The sequence below is a fragment of the Geotrypetes seraphini genome, chromosome 7, assembly GCF_902459505.1.
Source record: "Geotrypetes seraphini chromosome 7, aGeoSer1.1, whole genome shotgun sequence".
Classification (NCBI taxonomy): domain Eukaryota; kingdom Metazoa; phylum Chordata; class Amphibia; order Gymnophiona; family Dermophiidae; genus Geotrypetes; species Geotrypetes seraphini.
This window is the reverse complement of record NC_047090.1, coordinates 37358579-37373208: the sequence shown is the minus strand read 5'-3', so window position 1 is coordinate 37373208 and position 14630 is coordinate 37358579. Positions and strand designations below refer to the sequence as shown.

Sequence of the window (14630 nt, the reverse complement as noted above, 5' to 3'; positions counted from 1 at the left end):
TTTCTCTGCCACGATATGATAGGATAACTCTATTTTCTAACCACCTCCACTGACTGGCAGTGGAGGCAAGAATTTTGTTGAAGCCTTTTTGTGCTCCTTTCAAAATTCAACGTGACATTCATTGCTCCACTTTATAAGTATTCTCTGGATGAACTTACTCCTATAGCTAAAACATATTTCATACGCAGGGGGTCAAATTTCTCCTTTCCTTATCCTAAAGCCACTAGCGACTGGATATTGTAAACGGCACCCAGAAAAATGGCTTTAAAAAATGTTTCCTCTTCAAAGACGCATTTGATTCATCATAATTCCTTGACTTTAACCGGTTTGTGTTTACTTTTCAAAATTTTTTTGCAATTCTACCCCTTTCCCTCTTGTGTACTTGCGAGTCTGTCCCTGAGAAAGACTCTTTAAGTACTCTTTAAGTACATAATACGTTAACATAAAGTAAACATGAAAAGTATAGCTCCAATGACGAGTCGACGCATGAATCCTTTGACAGTGAGAGTTATTTGAGTCTAAGATGGTATCGCTGAGGATCTGGGTGATAATTATTAAAAATGAAGAAAATAACGGAGATAGTATAAATACTACATCTTCGGTAAGATATTTTGGAGTTACCCTCATAAAAATATTACTATGTCCCTATATTAAAATATAGGGACATGATTAACATAAACATTTCCCTATATTGTAATGTAATTATCCACTAGCGTTTCAATCTTCATAGTAATATACGGCTTCGTAAAAGGAGCCCTTGGTCTAATCAATTAAAACCTATCTCTTTGATAAATTTTTCTGACTCCATCCCACCTTGTTATATCACTGAATTACCAGCTATATCTCTGACATATTTCCGGATATACCTATCCTCTCTCGGCTTACTAATGTAATCGAAGTTTGTTACCAATGTACTTGACAATATTTTCTGTAACATTGCTGTATATGTACAGTCTCTTCCTCTGTAAACCGCTCTGAACTGCTTGTGGTATTGCGGTATACAAATAGTTATTATTATTATAAGTTATCGCTTATTTAGAAGAGTTTAAAATACCTTTTTGTTTCAGAAGTATATTTTGGCCAATTGATGTTGCATGATTGTTTATTAATTTTATTTTAATTAATGTTATAGCACGTGTGATTCATGGCAGCGATCCACTCTCCAGTGGTATTTGTGGTATATAAGAATTCAATTATGTTAAAAATTAAAAAGCACTATACCATTAGACGGCACGCCTGAAAAGTCATCAAAGAATTCCCCTGTCTCTTTCTTTAGAAGGACTATTTTTCGAGTATGCAATAAGGACTCCTTGATATTTGTTTGGTAAAATCCATTTCCTTTCGTAAGAAGCAGGTTGATTCCCATGGATAAGCAGAAATCACGAAGAGCCATGCTTCTGTATGAGAAATTTTAAAAAAGGAAAATAAGAATAGCATTCAATATCTGATCAATTTTCATTTATTGGGCAAAATATGACACTTTAAATTTACAAGGGGGTGCTGAAAAGTTCTCAGCCCATCCAACCAACTTCTAAATTCTGAGCATTATTTTGCCACTTTAGCTGAAAAGAGTGTTATCTTATTTTGTTAAGTGCCAGATCATTGATTGAACCCTATCCACGTCATTCTCTTCTTGGTTGGGCTGAGAACTTTCAACATCCCCTTGTAGTGTGAAGAGTTTCAGTGTCTGGTAACCAGAGCTGAGACTGTGATGTCATAATGCCTCATTCCACCAATAAGAGGCAACCTCATCAGTGATGTCACAATGGCTTGATTGTCCTATACTTGGCTCATCAACCAACTTCCTAAATTCTGAGCATTATTTTGCCACTGTAGCTGAAAAGAGTGTTATTTTATTTTGTTAAGTGCCAGATCATTGATTGAACCCTATCCACGTCATTCTCTTCTTGGCTGGGCTGAGAATTTTTCAGCACCCCCTCATAGCGTCACTGAACTGAAAACCAGCTATTTGAGGGCATTCCTGCTTAAGTGTGATATTCAGCACTTAACCAGTCGGGGTAAACACATAAATAGGATTGCATAAAAGCCAGTCCTATCTTTTATGCAGTAACCCACAGCCGGTTATGTACTGAATGTCATTCTTAAGTAGCTATGCTTTAGCTGGCTCTGGAGACCCAAAATTCAATGACGGTTTCTGGACAAGGCCCGGCCATGAATCTCCAGGTTTAACACCGGCGGCAGTCAACAAAGCGCTAATTGCCACCAGCTAAATATCAGGCCCAAAGTCTTTAAAATGAATAATGTTTGTTATTTGCATGCATAATTGTAGTTTGAAAATTTAATAAAGATTTTTTAAAAAAGTTTCCGCACTTTCATATTTCGACAGGCTCAACCAAAAACATTCTTTGCTGATGGCATTAAGAAGTTAGTAGGACGCTGGGAGAAATGTATCACAAACAGGGCAGGATTAACCAATAGGCCAAGTAGGCACTTGCAAAGTGATGGACTGGCCACTCCGACATGGCAACAGAGTAGTGAGGCACCTTACAGGGCACTGCTGTGAACTTCACAAAAAAATGGTGCTACATAATTATCTCACTACAACTCCCTTGCAGGTCATGGTGAGACCCCCAAAACCTACTATACCTACCTGTCTACAATCCCAATAGCCCTTATGGCTTCAGGTGGCACCCATATGGCAGTACAATAGGGTTTAGGGGGTACACATGTTCCACCATAAATGCAGTGGTTAGAGTGGTTTATGGGCCTGGGTCCTTCTCTCTATGGTTCACTAGCCCACCCACCAGACTACTTAAGCCAACACGGTGCAGCTGTACTAGGCTTTCTTAACGGGTGCTAGAATATATGGCTGTCTGTCTTTCTTTCTTTATGTCTCTCTCCCTGCTCCTGTTTCTTTCTTCCTTTCTTTCTGTCTTTCTCCCTCCTGCAATTTTTTTCTCTCTCTCCCTGGCACCCTTTGCCTGTCTGTCTTTATTTCTGTGTCTCTCTGGTCCCCTGTCTGTCTTTATTTCTGTCTGTCTCTCTCCCTAGCCTCCTTTGTCTGTCTGTATTTCTTTCTGTGTCTCCCCCCCCCCCCCCCCACTTTCCTTTGCAGAAGCAGCAGTGCTATTTCCCTTCCCCTCCAGATCCCTGTGAAGTAGTAGCAGCATTTCCCCCCCCCCACCCCCCATTCCCTTCTCTCCCCCCCCCCCACTTTCCTTTGCAGAAGCAGCAGCGGTATTTCTCTTTCCCTCCAGGTCCTTGCTGAAGCAGTAGCAGCATTTTCCCCCACCCCCCATTCCCTTCTCTCCCCCCCCCACTTTATTTTGCAGAAGCAGCTGTGATATTTCCCTTCCCCTCCAGATCTCTGAGAAGTAGTAGCAGCATTTTCCCCCACCCACCCCCCATTCCCTTCTCTCCCCTACCACCACTTTCCTTTGCAGAAGCAGCAGCGGTTTTCCCTTCCCCTCCAGGTCCCTGCTGAGTAGTAGAAACATTTTCCCCCACCCCCCATTCCCTTCTTACCTTGAGCTGCCCTGCTCCGTTCGGCCCCTCCCCCTTCCCTTCCCGTGTGCTGGCCTGCTGCGGCTGAAGGTTTTTTTTCGGCGACTCCTCCTGTTAAAACTCCCCCCCCTCCCACAACCGCTCCTGTTCAAAGCGGCCTGCTGAGGTTCGCGGCCGCTGTAACGAACCTCGCAGGCCGCTCTCCAACTCGGTAGCATGTTCCCTCTGACGCGATTGCGTCAGAGGGAACGTGCTACCATGTGGAGAGCGGCCTGCGAGGTTCGTTACAGCGGCCGCGAACCTCAGCAGGCCGCTTTGAACAGGAGCGGTAGCGGCTGTTGCAGGAGGATTGGGGGGGGGGAATTCGTGAGCGGCGGCAGGACCATGAGGCGGGATTGAGTTCCCTATCTGGGGAAACCGCCGTGCCGAACTGAGCTGCGCGTGGGGCCGTAGTAAGCGCGGGGCATGCTGCAGTCTTGGCGGCCACGGACATACGGATCATGGAAGCACGCCGATAAGACTGCGCATGCGCCGCCTACGGTTTTATTATATAGATGGCTATTATTTCCTCGTATTTTCTAATTATACTCAAATGATTCCACCATTCAGGAAAGTTGAGTTTGGAATTTTCCTATGCCAGGTGTTGAAGGCAGGTATGTACGTTTTTATTCCGATTTTTATGGCACTGTGTGTGTGTATGTGGGGGGGGGGTCAGTGATTGCTTGGGGAGTGTGTGGGGTCTGTACTTTGTCCCTGTAGTGATTATCTGGTCACTTTGGATACTTTCTGGGCACTGATACCTATTTTTAGATTGCCTATATCACAACATAAGTTCTGTCTAGGCAGTCTCGTCAAACTTTCGATTATCGCTGCAGGACGATTAAGATTGTTCGGCCCACATCCAGCCCACCTCCCGCCCTAACCACTCCTTGAAAAATGCCCTTTTTGCTCTGGGCACACAGCAGCAGTCAAAAGGCCCACGATGCCTCTAGATACGTCTAAAGCCTGTTTCGATTATCGGCACTTGGACGATCTGTCTTTTAGGTCATCCAAGTGCCAATTTAGGTGGGTTTTGAGACGTATTTTCATTTCAATGTTTAATAAATAAAAGTGTGGAAACTTATTGAAGATCTCTTGTAGTTCTGGGTCTGTAGAATCTAATGTTGCACTAGCTGGGGAAGGTGGAAGAGGAAGACAACAAGAAGAGTCACTCTACCTTGGAACTCTAACAATTTCAAAGCGATCTCTTTTTTTCTTTAATATGATTCTCGTTAAGTTCTCTCGAACCATGTACGCATGCATGACCCATCTTTCACAGAATTCCAGGTCATAGTTACTTTTCAACCACGATAGCTCTAGAAGGAAAAACAATGATTATAAAAGAGGAACATATGCTTTTGAACATTGTAAACCACTTAGTTGTAGGCAGGATAAAATAAATTGGACCTGTGTTAGACATAGAGGGCCTGATTCTCTATAGGATGTCGGTCTCGGCGGCCACCTAAGAAGTGGCTGGGAATCGGGTACTGGCATCCTATGCAGAATCGTGTCTGTCCTAACAAACAGACATCTAACACCCCCACCCCGGTTCCCGAACTGGCGCCCATGTCACTGGCGCTGGTTAGAGAGTGGTGCCTTAGCCTGATGGCAAAGAAAGGCAGCTCCGTCACCTATCTTTGCTGAGGGATCCCTTGCCATCAGCTGAGCGATTGAGGCTCAAGACAGTGGAGGGCCAGGGCACTTTGTCAGAAGGTTCGGGGGAATATGATTGTCAAACTCTCATAGAGGGTCAGGGAACGAGGTGAGTTTTTATTGCCTTCCTGAAGTTCAGTAGACCTTCTAATAATCTTATGTGGGCAGGTAGCTTATTACAGAGGCACATTAGGTAGTGCGAGTAAGATCTTTTTTTGGGGTGTTCTCACGGTGGCGTTCTGAGGGCGTGCCTAATCGCTTTTCTTCTTGCGAGTGAAGCGGTCGATTGAGGGCATAGAGAACAGTGTTTCCACATTTTCTCTACAACAGACCCTCACCTATAAAGCAGATTTCTACTGTTTCACGTTCACCTTTTTGCGGCCACCCTACCATCTGTGGTGTCCTATATCAATGACGCAGACTTTACAAAGAAAATGGAGCAAATGCTTTAAAATTAACAAATATTTTAACACCATCATTGCATAGGGTTACTTCCAAATACCTTTTGATATAAGATGTTAGAGGGCTGACTGACTCCTGCTGGAGATTCCACTCTCCAGTCAGGCACCCCTGCAGCCCACCACAGACAGCTGCCGATCAAGGAGAGGTCCTCTCTCCTCGGGATAAAGACCGGGTGAGCCGCGGATCTAGAGGGCTGACTGACTCCTGCTGGAGATTCCACTCTCCAGTCAGGCACCCCTGCAGCCCACCACAGACAGCTGCCGATCGAGGAGAGGTCCTCTCTCCTCGGGATAAAGACCAGATGAGCCGTGGATCTAGAGGGCTGACTGACTCCTGCTGGAGATTCCACTCTCCAGTCAGGCACCCCTGCAGCCCACCACAGACAGCTGCCGATCGAGGAGAGGTCCTCTCTCCTCGGGATAAAGACCGGGTGAGCCGCGGAATGCGGCCCATGGCCGCGTGCCCACGGTCGCATGGCTGAAGGGGCGTGGTCAAAGGGGCCGGACACGCCCCTTTGGAGCCCCTTCGTAGCCAGGAGGAGCAAGGAGTAATTGGCAAGAACAATGGGGAAACGAAAAGCCAAGATTATTTCTTCATCACCTTCTAATATCTACGGACCTATGGATCGTCATCTTTTAGCTTTACAAGCGATATCTGAAGGTAAGACTGATGTTTCTTGCCAATATGCCTCTATCTCATCTGGCGAACCCACGCCTCAACCTTTAATTGCATTATCGGAGAAGGCTGACTCCATTTCCCAGTCTGGACTGGACTTAGCCTCCTCATTACCTTTAGAGTTGGACTCTAAAAATGATTCTTTAGGGGAACAGTCTTTTATGATTTCTCCTGTTTCAATGCCTACCGGTCCTATTCAAAGGCCTGAGGTGGGCAATAAACCAATTACTTTGCAAGATGTCTGGACGGTTGTTAATAGAATTGAAAGTTCACTACAGAGCACAGTAGTGCAATTATGTAAATTTTCTTCAGAAATAACACATAAAGTGGCTGAACATGATACTCAATTGGTAAATATGGGAAAAAAATTAGAAAAAATTGAATCAACTGTGCCTGTATTGCAATCTTGTATGATATCTCAAGTAAAAGATAATACTTTATTACATTTACAGTTGGAGAAAATGGAGAATGCTTTGAGATCTAGGAACCTCAGATTCTTGAATTTTCCTTTATCTCATTTTCTTTCTCCCTTAGAATTACTTAAAATGTATTTAAAAGATGTACTATCCTATACTGGTTTAGAAAAGTTTTGTCCAGATAATCTTTACTATTTATCCAGTAGCATAATAAAGGTTTCAGAAGAAGGGGGGAAAGATCAATTAGTGTCTCCTGACAGTTTGAATATTTCCCAATTTTTGGAGTCATCTAAAGACTATATAGCCAAAAGAGCAACATTATTAGTCACATTTAAAACTGAGGTGGAAAAACAAGAAATTCTTAAATTGTATTTCCTGAATAAAACTGCAATGTTCTGTGGTCAACAGATAAATGTTTTTCCAGATGTCTCTAAGCAGACCCAATACAGGAGGAAGCAATTCCTACAACTTAAGGATAAAACCTTGAGTGTAGGTGCTTCATTTTTTCTTAAATTTCCCTGTAAATGTTTGGTGGTATATAAAGATACCAAATATATTTTTTTAGATCCAACTCATTTAGAAAATTTTCTTATAGATAAACCTAAGTTGGACATTTTACCTGTTACTAATATAGAGGTTGAGATGGAATGATAAATGGAATTATTATTTTGCTTGACTCTAGAGTGTATTTAAGTTGATTATACTGATTATGTTTAATTATTGCTTGTTTAAAGGATGAATCAGGAACAGCCAGCCCTAATAATGTGGACTTAAAATTTATTATCTATTTTTATTTTTAAATTCCTGTACTTGTTTATTTTTTCCTGTATTTGTTATTTGTTCATAACAATTAATAAATAAAGAATTAAAAAAAAAAAAAAAAAAGATGTTAAACGAATGGGGGTAGATTGAGTAAATGGAGCCCATTTAGGCTAAGTATGAATTCTATAAAGGCAGTTCAGTGAGAAATTGTCTTTCTAGAATATTAGCTTAGGTCTATAAATGGTGCTTAACAGCGTCTAACTTGTAGACACCAGTCAGCGTGGTTGTCAATCAACCAGTAGGCACCATTTATGGAATCATGCCTAGTGGTGCCCAGGCGGGTTTAGGCATCGCTAGGCTTCCAAGTGGTAGGTGCCGGTATATTAGGCCAGGGTTTTCCTGGCCTAATATACTGACACCTAAAACAGACATCTAGCAATGTCTAAGTCAACCATGCCTATTCTCCATCCCTAACCATGCCTACTTTTTAGGTAGGTGTTAAGATACCAGTAGGTGCCTCGACTTAAGAATTGCCAGATGTCACGCAGAATTACGCATGCAACCTTCATCTTTTTTTTTATTATTATTAAATTGTTTTTTTAATGGTGTGATCAATTATTACACCAGTTAAGCTAATTAAAGCAATTAGGTTGCACACGGATTTCATGTAGGCTTTACTAGGCACCTAGCCTAGGCGCCATTTATAGAAATTCCCCCTTTGAGCATTTACACCTGCCAAAGGCTGGTATAAATATCTGCACAGAAATGGAAGTTTTCTATAATTCCATGCCTAAATCCTAGGAATGCCCATGACCCACCCATACTCCTCATTTGGCCATGCCCTCTTTGGAGCTGGGTTCATTTTCAAAAAATAAAGATGTCCAAAAAGCGGCATAAATCGTCACGTAGATATCTGGGACGTCCGAGTGTCAATTTTTGAAACCAGTTTTCTGGACATCTTGTGAGATTTGTGCATCTGGAACTAAAATGGATGGAGGGGTGTTCTGGGTGGGCTTTGAATAGATTCAGACATCTTAGACTTAGATTTAGACATCTTGAGGCAATAATCAAATGTTTCCCAAGATGTCCTGGACGGAACTTAGATGTTCTGAGCTAGACCTGTTTTCAAAGTGTCTAACTGCCAAAAGGTACCCGAACTGACCAGATGACCACTCCCACACTCCCCCAATGGTCACAGACCCCCCTCCCATCCCCCCAAAATCTGAAAGAAACAGTGCATACCTGTCTCTAGAACAGTAGCACCTGGTATGGGAAAGCCTAGTAGAGCAGCACACAAGTGTCTTAAGTAGTCTAGTGGGTGCTAGTGAGCTGTAGAGAGGAGGACCCAGGCACATAAGCCATTCTAACCACTACATTTATGGTAGAAAGTGTGAACCCACCAAAACCTTACTATACTGCCATATAGGTGACACTTGCTGCCATAAAGACTATTGGGGTGGTAGACAAGTGGGTATAGTAAGTTTGGGAGGAGTTTTGGAGGTCTCACCATAAATTATAAGAGGGTTATGATGAGATTTACCTTTGGCACCCTTTATGTGAAGTTCACAGCTGTGCCCTCCAAGGTGCCCCACTGCTCTGTTGACATGACTATGGTGGCCAGTCCATTACAATGCTGGCCCCTCCCACATCCAAATGGTCTGGATTTGGATGTTTTCAGTGGTCGAAGATGGCTAAAACTGTTAGGTTTTCTAAGGTTGGATTTCCTAAAGATGTCTAAGCAGGCGATTTTTGAAAAAATGTGGATGTTCAGCGGTTCTAAAAATGGACGTTTCTCCATCCCCTACTTTAGATGCCATGCGGGAAACATCCAAAGCTGGACTTATCTATGATCCATGCCCAAAATTGTGTGCCTAACTTTCGGTGATCTGCACAGAGTTTGAGGGATGATGTGATATGAATGCTAAACCTTCAGGGATATATACCTGCATCTGTTTCATGTAAATGCTCTGACAGATTTAAAGATCTCAATCTGTATAGTTTGGAGGAAAGGCAGGAAAGGGGAGATATGATAGAGACGTGTAAATACCTACGTAATATAAATGAGCATGAGTTGAGTCTCTTTCATTTGAAAGGAAACTCTGCAATGAGAGGGCATAGGATGAAATTAAGAGGTGATGGGCTCCAGAGTAATCTGAGGAAATACTCTTTTACGGAAAGGGTGGTAGATACGTGGAATAGTCTCCTGGAAGAGGTGGTGGAGACAGAGACTGTGTCTGAATTCAAAAGGGCCTGGGATAGGCATATGGGATCTCTCAGAGAAAGAGATCATGGTTACTGTGGATGGGCAGACTAGATGGGCCATTTGGCCTTTATCTGCCATCATGTTTCTAGGTGACAGTCTCCAAAAATCTGCCAAACTAAAGGACACTCTTGCAGAGCAAGAGCTGATCTTTAATTTTTCCAAAGCCCCTATTGAATTTAGCATTCTTACCATTTTCCAGTTCTTGTCTCTTCGCCTTCAAATTCATTTGTTCCACAAATTCTTGTAGGCCTAATTTTTCAGCTGAAAATTCTTCAAGATGATATGTTGTCAACTGAATCTCTAGATTCAGCTTTTTCTATGAAAAATGACAGCAAATGACAGCAGAATATTTCTTATGTCTCCCCTGTATTTATATAGGCCCACTGACATGTTAAAAGAAAAATATCTTCCTGTTCCATGATCTTGCCAAATTTCAACATTACAATTATATTTTCTGGTATTTTGTCATCTTTTGCTCAAAGTGTCCTGACCTAAGAAAAAATGTTTTGACCTCTGAGAACTAGTCAGATATTGTGGTGTTAGTTCACTAAAAAAAGTATCACCTTATTTTCTGATTTTTGTTTTGTGCTTAAGTGGCTCCACTGTAGGAGGGCTTGGGGTGGATTTGGGGTATAGTGTAGGCCAGGGGCATAGCCAGAAGTTGACCTGGGGGATGGACTGGAGGTACCAAGCATCTCCTCCATAGCCCTCTGCCCCCTCCCTCATTGTTGCTGCTATCACCATCCCCTTCCCACCCCCCAAAAGAAATCATAGCTTTACTGGCGGGGATGCTTAAGCCGCTCCAGTTGAACAGTTTCACGGCAGGAGTCCAACCTATTCTTCCTGAACAGCAGAAGTCGACAAGCTGCTCTGACCTCTGATGCCAGCACTTCCGTGCACACTCGTTTCACATATGTGAACTAAGCTTGCGTGGAATGCTGCATCAGCCTCCATAGCACCTTGCTGACTTCCTGCTGCTCAGACATCACAGACTGGGCTCCGGCAAGGAAAGTCTTTGGTTGGCAGGGCTTGAGCACCCCTAGCAGCCATGTAATGGCTACCACATTAAAGAGGGGGGGCTGAGCCTGGAGGACCTGAGCCCCACCCTTGATTATGCCACAGGTGTAAGCAGTTGTGATTTGTACACAGGGCCAGATTCTATAAATGGCACCTAATTTTCTAGGTGCCATTGAGTGCAATTGTCAATCATCCGATGGTTCTTTGGTTTCATAATTCGCTATCTCCTGTTCCTTCATTTCTTAAGCTACCTTAAGGTACTACCGTGGGATGTGAAAAGGGAAAATGTCTGGAAAGCAGTATATACTAATGCTCGAAGTATGGTAAACAAGATTCTGGATCTAGAAGCTGTGATGGAAGAAGAGGAGTTGGATATAGTGGCGATCACTGAGATGTAGTTCACAGAGAACCATGACTGGGATGTAGTTATACCGGGCTATAATCTGTTCAGGAAAGACAGGGTAGGAAGAAAGGGAGAGGGAGTAGCATTATATGTTAAAGATCATATTAAAGCCACACAATTGCTGGATCTTCAGGGCAAGGAAGAGGCACTGTCGATCAATTTGGAAAGAGGGAATAGTGAATATATTTACATTGTGGGATATACAGACCTCCTTCACAGATGGAAGAAGTAGATAGAGATTTAATAGTAGACATTTAGAAAATATGTAAGAAAAGGGAAGTCTTGCTAATAGGTGATTTTAACATGCCGGATGTTAATTGGAGTATCCCTAGAAGTAGGGAGATTCTGGATTCTCTACAAGGAGAACAGTTCAAGCAGTTGGTAATGGAGCCCAGCGGGATGGGGGGGGGGTCATACTTTCATTTGAGTCTCTTTCATTTGAAAGGAAGCTCTGCAATGAGAGGGCATAGGATGAAGTTAAGAGGTGATAAGCTCTGGAGTAATCTAAGGAAATACTTTTTTACAGAAAGGGTGGTAGATGCGTGGAACAGTCTCCCAGAAGAGGTGGTGGAGAAGGAGACTGTGTCTGAATTCAAGAGGGCCTGGGATAGACACGTGGGATCTCTCAGAGAGAGAAAGAGATAATGGTTACTGCGGATGGGCAGACTAGATGGGCCATTTGGCCTTTATCTGCCGTCTTGTTTCTATGCGAGTCGATAAAATGTCTAAAGTTTTGGATATTCTTTTAGGGCTCCTTTTATCAAGGCGCGCTACGTGGGTTAGCGCATCGGACATTTCATCACGCGCTAACCCCCGCGGCAAGCCAAAAAACCAATGTCTCGTCAATGGAGGCGTTAGCGACTAGTGCGGCAGGCCGTTTAACGCGCGGTATTCCGCGCGTTAAACCCCCCTACCACGCCTTGATAAAAGGATCCCTTAGACTCTTCTCTTACATTTGAAAATCGAATTTCTAATTTATGGAAGAAGATTTTATATATTATGAGGAAACTTAGGCTTGTGAAGTGGTGCGTTTTTGAACATCCTTTTAAGAACATAAGAATTGCCGCTGCTGGGTCAAACCAGTGGTCCATCGTGCCCAGCAGTCCGCTCCTGCGGTGATCCCTTAGGTCAAAGGCTAGTGCCCTAACTGAGACTAGCCTTACCTGCTGGTTCAGATGTTAGGGGTCCATTATATTCTATGGACACCTTAGCATTTAATGCATGCTAAATCGGTTAGCATGCCTTAATAAAAAGGACCCCTTAGTGTTACTTTTTTTTTTTACTATTATTATTTCTCTAGCGCTACCAGACACACACAGCACTGCAGAGTCACATTCTTTATATTTGAACTTATCAAAACTGATCAAAAACTTGAAGTTGCTCCAGAATACTGCAGTTAGATTAATTTTTGGTCTAAAAAGATATGAAAGTGTTGGATTAGCGTATACAAATCTTCATTGGCTATCGGTCGAGAGGCGAATTAAGTTTAAATCAGCTTGCAAAGTTCTTCGTGTATTACAGACTGACGTTTCAGATCATCTGATTTTGCTTTTTTCCCATTTGCATTATTCTTTCACCAGATTATGGGGTACTTTCTTACTACATTTTCCACAGATTAGAGGAGTGCGGTACAAACGACAGCTCAACTCCTCTTTGGTTTACGCTGCCATTACAATATGGAATAATCTACCTGTTCATATTAGGACCGACCGATATCAGTTACTTAAGGTTTTGTAAAAATCTGAAAACTTTTTTATATGATTTGTTGTAATATTCATGGTATGATGATATTTTAATTATTTGTATTTTATTTACAATAGAGTACATACACAAACAGAATCACATATAGTACAACAGATCGAACATCAATAAAACGTAATAGTGATAATGGAAAGCCTCCTAAAATTACAGAGAAGCTTCCAGTGCTTCGCGTCCAAAAACTATAAATCAGGACCCATATTTCATCTTACAGAAGAGATGTCTCTTCAACATTTTCTTAAAACTACTCAAACTTATTGATTGCTTTAATTATTGATTGCTTTTGTATTCTCCCGTAGATTTTACAGCCTCTTTGAATATAAATCACCTTGAATCTTTTGCATATGGTGTGATTACCGTATTTCCCCGCATATAGGCCACACCTATGGATAGGCCGCGGAAAAGGGCGGCCTATGTTTAAAAACTGGAAGATAAGCCGCCCCATGGTTTTAGCCGCGGCTTATCTTCCGGTACCTCTCTTGTCTTTTACATTCATCCCCCCTACCCCGGTACCTTTTTAGGAAGCCACCTCGCTGGCGCGCTGCTCGGGTCTCCAGCGGTGCAGGGCAGCCCTGATCTCTTCAGCATCTGGCCTGCCCCCGCACCGCCCACTGAATGGCCGACATCAGCTCTCGCAGGACTCGCGAGAACTGATCTCAGCCACTCAGCAAGCGAAGAGATCATGGCTGCCCTGCACTGTTGGAGATCCAAGCCACGCGCCAGCGAAGAGACTTCCTAAAAAGGTACCAGGGGTAGGGGGATGATTTAAAAGTTTTATATAGGCCGCCCCATATAACTAGGCTGCGCCCCATACACGGGTTTGTAAAACCCATGTATAGGCCGCGGCCTATATATGGGGAAATATGGTAATAAACTGTGTATTAGATTAGATCCGCTAGACACCATTTCTAGAATCACGCCTGGTGAAGCCTAAGCAGTCTTACTGAAACCTTAGGTGCACTCTCATCTAGCCAGGGTTTTCTTGGTCTAAATGAGGGCACCTAAGACAAACCATACTCAAAATCCACCCCAATTTCACCCTGAATCTGATCCTAACCCTGCCTGCTTGCTGGTAAGAGCCTTGGAGAATACGTCTACCTGAAAGTGGTAGGCGCCTACTGGTTAATCAAGCCCCTCTTCTACTAAGGTGTGCTAGCCAATTTAGCGCTCACTAAATGCTAATGCGTCCATTATATTCTATGGACGCATTAGCATTTAGAGCGTACTAAATCGGCTAGCACACCTTAGTAAAAGGACCCCTAATATTTTTAATGGATTTTTAATTTTTTTTTTAATGGTGCTTTCAATTAACGGCACCAATTAAACCCATTGAAAAAATGAAGTTAGGCGCCTAGATCCGCTAAGCTCGCCGATCTAGGAACCTAATTTCATATGTCTTTTATAGAATCAGAGGCACAGCCTTTATGAAATAAATGAGTTTGTGCATATTTTTCATATGTGCATTGCCACCTGCTCCTGAGCAGATATAAATATACACAAGATTATTTATAGCCCCGATTTCAGCAATTATATAAAGACACATATGCGCCTATAGGGCCCTGTTTCTTAAAGATAGATGCCCTTGGCTTCTTACTAGTCAAAGCTTCCATGTGGGCATTCTCAAAACAGACTTTCTAGACGTCTTCCTGGTCATTTTGTCTCCAGTGCGTCTAAATCTTAAGGGGGCATGTTAGAGGCATGTTTTGGATGGGCTTAG

General features: G+C 42.8%; 1 protein-coding gene across 8 annotated transcripts in view; it reads right to left on the bottom strand.

The window, feature by feature from the left end:
- The window catches only part of LOC117364282, a 202894-nt gene that overhangs the window by 125783 nt on the left and 62481 nt on the right, over positions 1-14630 (bottom strand). For all 8 annotated transcript variants that reach the window (XR_004540203.1, XM_033953322.1, XM_033953325.1 and 5 more), the window contains exons 9-11: positions 9925-10051; positions 4682-4820; positions 1222-1397 (exon numbers count right to left, since the gene is read on the bottom strand). Coding sequence is in view for 7 of the 8 variants with exons in the window: in XM_033953322.1 (XP_033809213.1) it covers positions 1222-1397; positions 4682-4820; positions 9925-10051 (442 nt within the window). In the remaining variant the exon portion in view is untranslated. The remainder of the gene's footprint in view (positions 1-1221; positions 1398-4681; positions 4821-9924; positions 10052-14630) is intronic.